This window comes from Citrus clementina, unplaced genomic scaffold (genome assembly GCF_000493195.1).
Source record: "Citrus clementina cultivar Clemenules unplaced genomic scaffold, Citrus_clementina_v1.0 scaffold_2, whole genome shotgun sequence".
NCBI lineage: Eukaryota > Viridiplantae > Streptophyta > Magnoliopsida > Sapindales > Rutaceae > Citrus > Citrus x clementina.
The window spans coordinates 27,982,865-27,984,832 of NW_006262688.1; the positions used below are offsets into that span (position 1 = coordinate 27,982,865).

The 1,968-nt window shown below is 35.6% G+C and overlaps 1 protein-coding gene across 1 annotated transcript; it reads right to left on the reverse strand.

Moving 5' to 3' along the window:
- Positions 1-219: 219 nt before the first annotated feature.
- On the reverse strand, positions 220-1,477 carry LOC18053566 (heavy metal-associated isoprenylated plant protein 20). The gene is made up of 3 exons (XM_006448229.2): positions 1,362-1,477; positions 1,175-1,250; positions 220-620 (listed from the first exon to the last, which is right to left on the reverse strand). The coding sequence occupies exons 1-3, from the start codon at positions 1,431-1,433 to the stop codon at positions 328-330; spliced, it is 441 nt and encodes a 146-aa protein (XP_006448292.1). The 5' UTR covers positions 1,434-1,477; the 3' UTR covers positions 220-327.
- Positions 1,478-1,968: the final 491 nt, after the last annotated feature.

Sequence of the window (1,968 nt, forward strand, 5' to 3'; positions counted from 1 at the left end):
TTTGCTTTGTGTACATATGTTATAAAAAGTAGAAAAAGGAATTCTTTTGGAAATGAAAAAAAAAAAAAATACCATGGGTAACGTGTACAAGAAACAGTAAGTATAATAATTGCAGGGATGACTAATTAAAGACCACTATATTAATTTCACAAGAAGATAACCTACATAAATAATTGATCGAAAAGCATGTATATCTCAAATTATGGAGTATAACTAACCGAACAATCTTACCCTACATGAAACCATAAAAGCCAAAAGGGTCGTAATTAATTATTAATAACAACACAATATTTATGACTAGAGAAATCTAAAGTATGCATATACAATTTACATAATGGAACATGCATTTGGATTTTCATCGCTGAAGAGGGAAACGAGCTTCTCGTCGGCTGCATTAGGACTGGGAAGTGCTTGAGCCACGTTCCTAACATAACCAGATGGTGCTTTCTTGTCGTAAGCCTGAGCCACATATGGATACGCCACCAAATTGTATGGCACATAAGGCCAAAACTCAGCTCTCTTGCCTGTACTTCTCACTTTCTTTAAGACCTTGTTTGGGTCAACATGGCCTGTCACTGTTACCCGGCTTTGCTTCCTGTTCACTTCCACTGATTTTGCACCTGCTCATATTGTATGATTTTGAGTTAATTAAAGCATCTAAGAAATTTAAGCTTTTGAGTTAACGCCCTGTTTGGTTTGCTTTTGTGGGATGTGGTCTAGCCGGGGCTGAGGGAGTAGTAATGAATGCCTTCATAGAAACTTGGCTATTGGTCCAGTGTGATAAACGAGAAACTAACGTAACACCCAGGACAGCCAAATATTTGGATGAAAATAGTAAAAAGGGTATCTGAAAAAATAGCTTTTTGCGTGTAATATGTACCATAATTCTACTTGAAAGCTTAGACAAATTAATTGCTTAAAAGATTTGTTGAGATTTGCAAAAGAATATTGGAGTGGAGTTAAACCAAGGCCTCCATCATGTTCAATATCGAGATTCATGCACAAGAAAAGAAAATCAAATCGGAACAAAAGCATTTGGCTTTTGTTTGCCTTGTACCTTACATGAAACACAAAAGAGCTTTGTAAAGGAAAGAAACAAGATCAGAGGGAGAGAGTGAGTATGGCGTAATTTATAGTCAGCTTAAGTTACTTGTATGTATGTATATATACGCACCTTTCATGGAGGAAACGGCATGTCTAACTCTTCTTTCACAGCCATCACAGTCCATTTTCACCTTGATTTCAACTGTCTATAAAAAAGAAATAATAAAGTCACCAACGCTCAGTTTTTATAACATGAAAATTAAAGAACAAAGAGAGAGAGAGAGAGTTTTAAAGAGTTTTAGTGCGTGACTACATGCCTGCCACGGCTTTCGTCTCTTCCTTCTTGGTGTTATTTCAAACAAATCAAAAAGATGATCAAGTACTCCCATTTCACTTCTCTTTAATTTGCTAAAGGCAAAACCGAAGGAATGAGTTTAAAATTAGAGAGAGAGAGAGAGAGGGTTTTTGGAGGTGCAAATGTTTGTAGCTTGCTTGGTTATTTATAAGGAGAGAATTAATTGCGGTTAAGAGGGTAAAACAATTGGGCATATATAGATAAGATTGATTATGGGGCAAGTTAATGATTATATATAATAAGTTAAAATGATAATTAAATTTTACTTGTGTCCCTAAATCATGCAGACCATTTCTCAAAAAAATATCATGGCTGAAAACTTGTCATTTGGGATAAATCTGATTGGTCCTATTAATTAATTGATTCTAATTGACATTGTCTGCTGATTCCTTCGGTGGCCAAAATACTGTTGTAAACTGCTGCGGTGTTTCCTCTTATTTCCTTTACGAAAATACCACCCCAGTGAATCAGTGATGGTAAGCCGAAAGGCCCCAGCCCCAGGCTTTTGTTTCATTTCAAATCAATCAAATTAATATCCTTTCGTTGTTTTAAAATTTTGTGTTCCAATT

What these genes read in the sequence shown, in the direction of transcription:
- LOC18053566 (XM_006448229.2), bottom strand. Translation starts at nt 1,433, where the DNA reads ATGGGAGTACTTGATCATCTTTTTGATTTGTTTGAAATAACACCAAGA. An exon ending in AGAGACGAAAGCCGTGGCAG is followed by an intron (nt 1,251 to 1,361) that starts GCATGTAGTCAC and finishes TCTTTTTTATAG; the next exon opens with ACAGTTGAAATCAAGGTGAA. An exon ending in TGCCGTTTCCTCCATGAAAG is followed by an intron (nt 621 to 1,174) that starts GTGCGTATATAT and finishes CAATATGAGCAG; the next exon opens with GTGCAAAATCAGTGGAAGTG.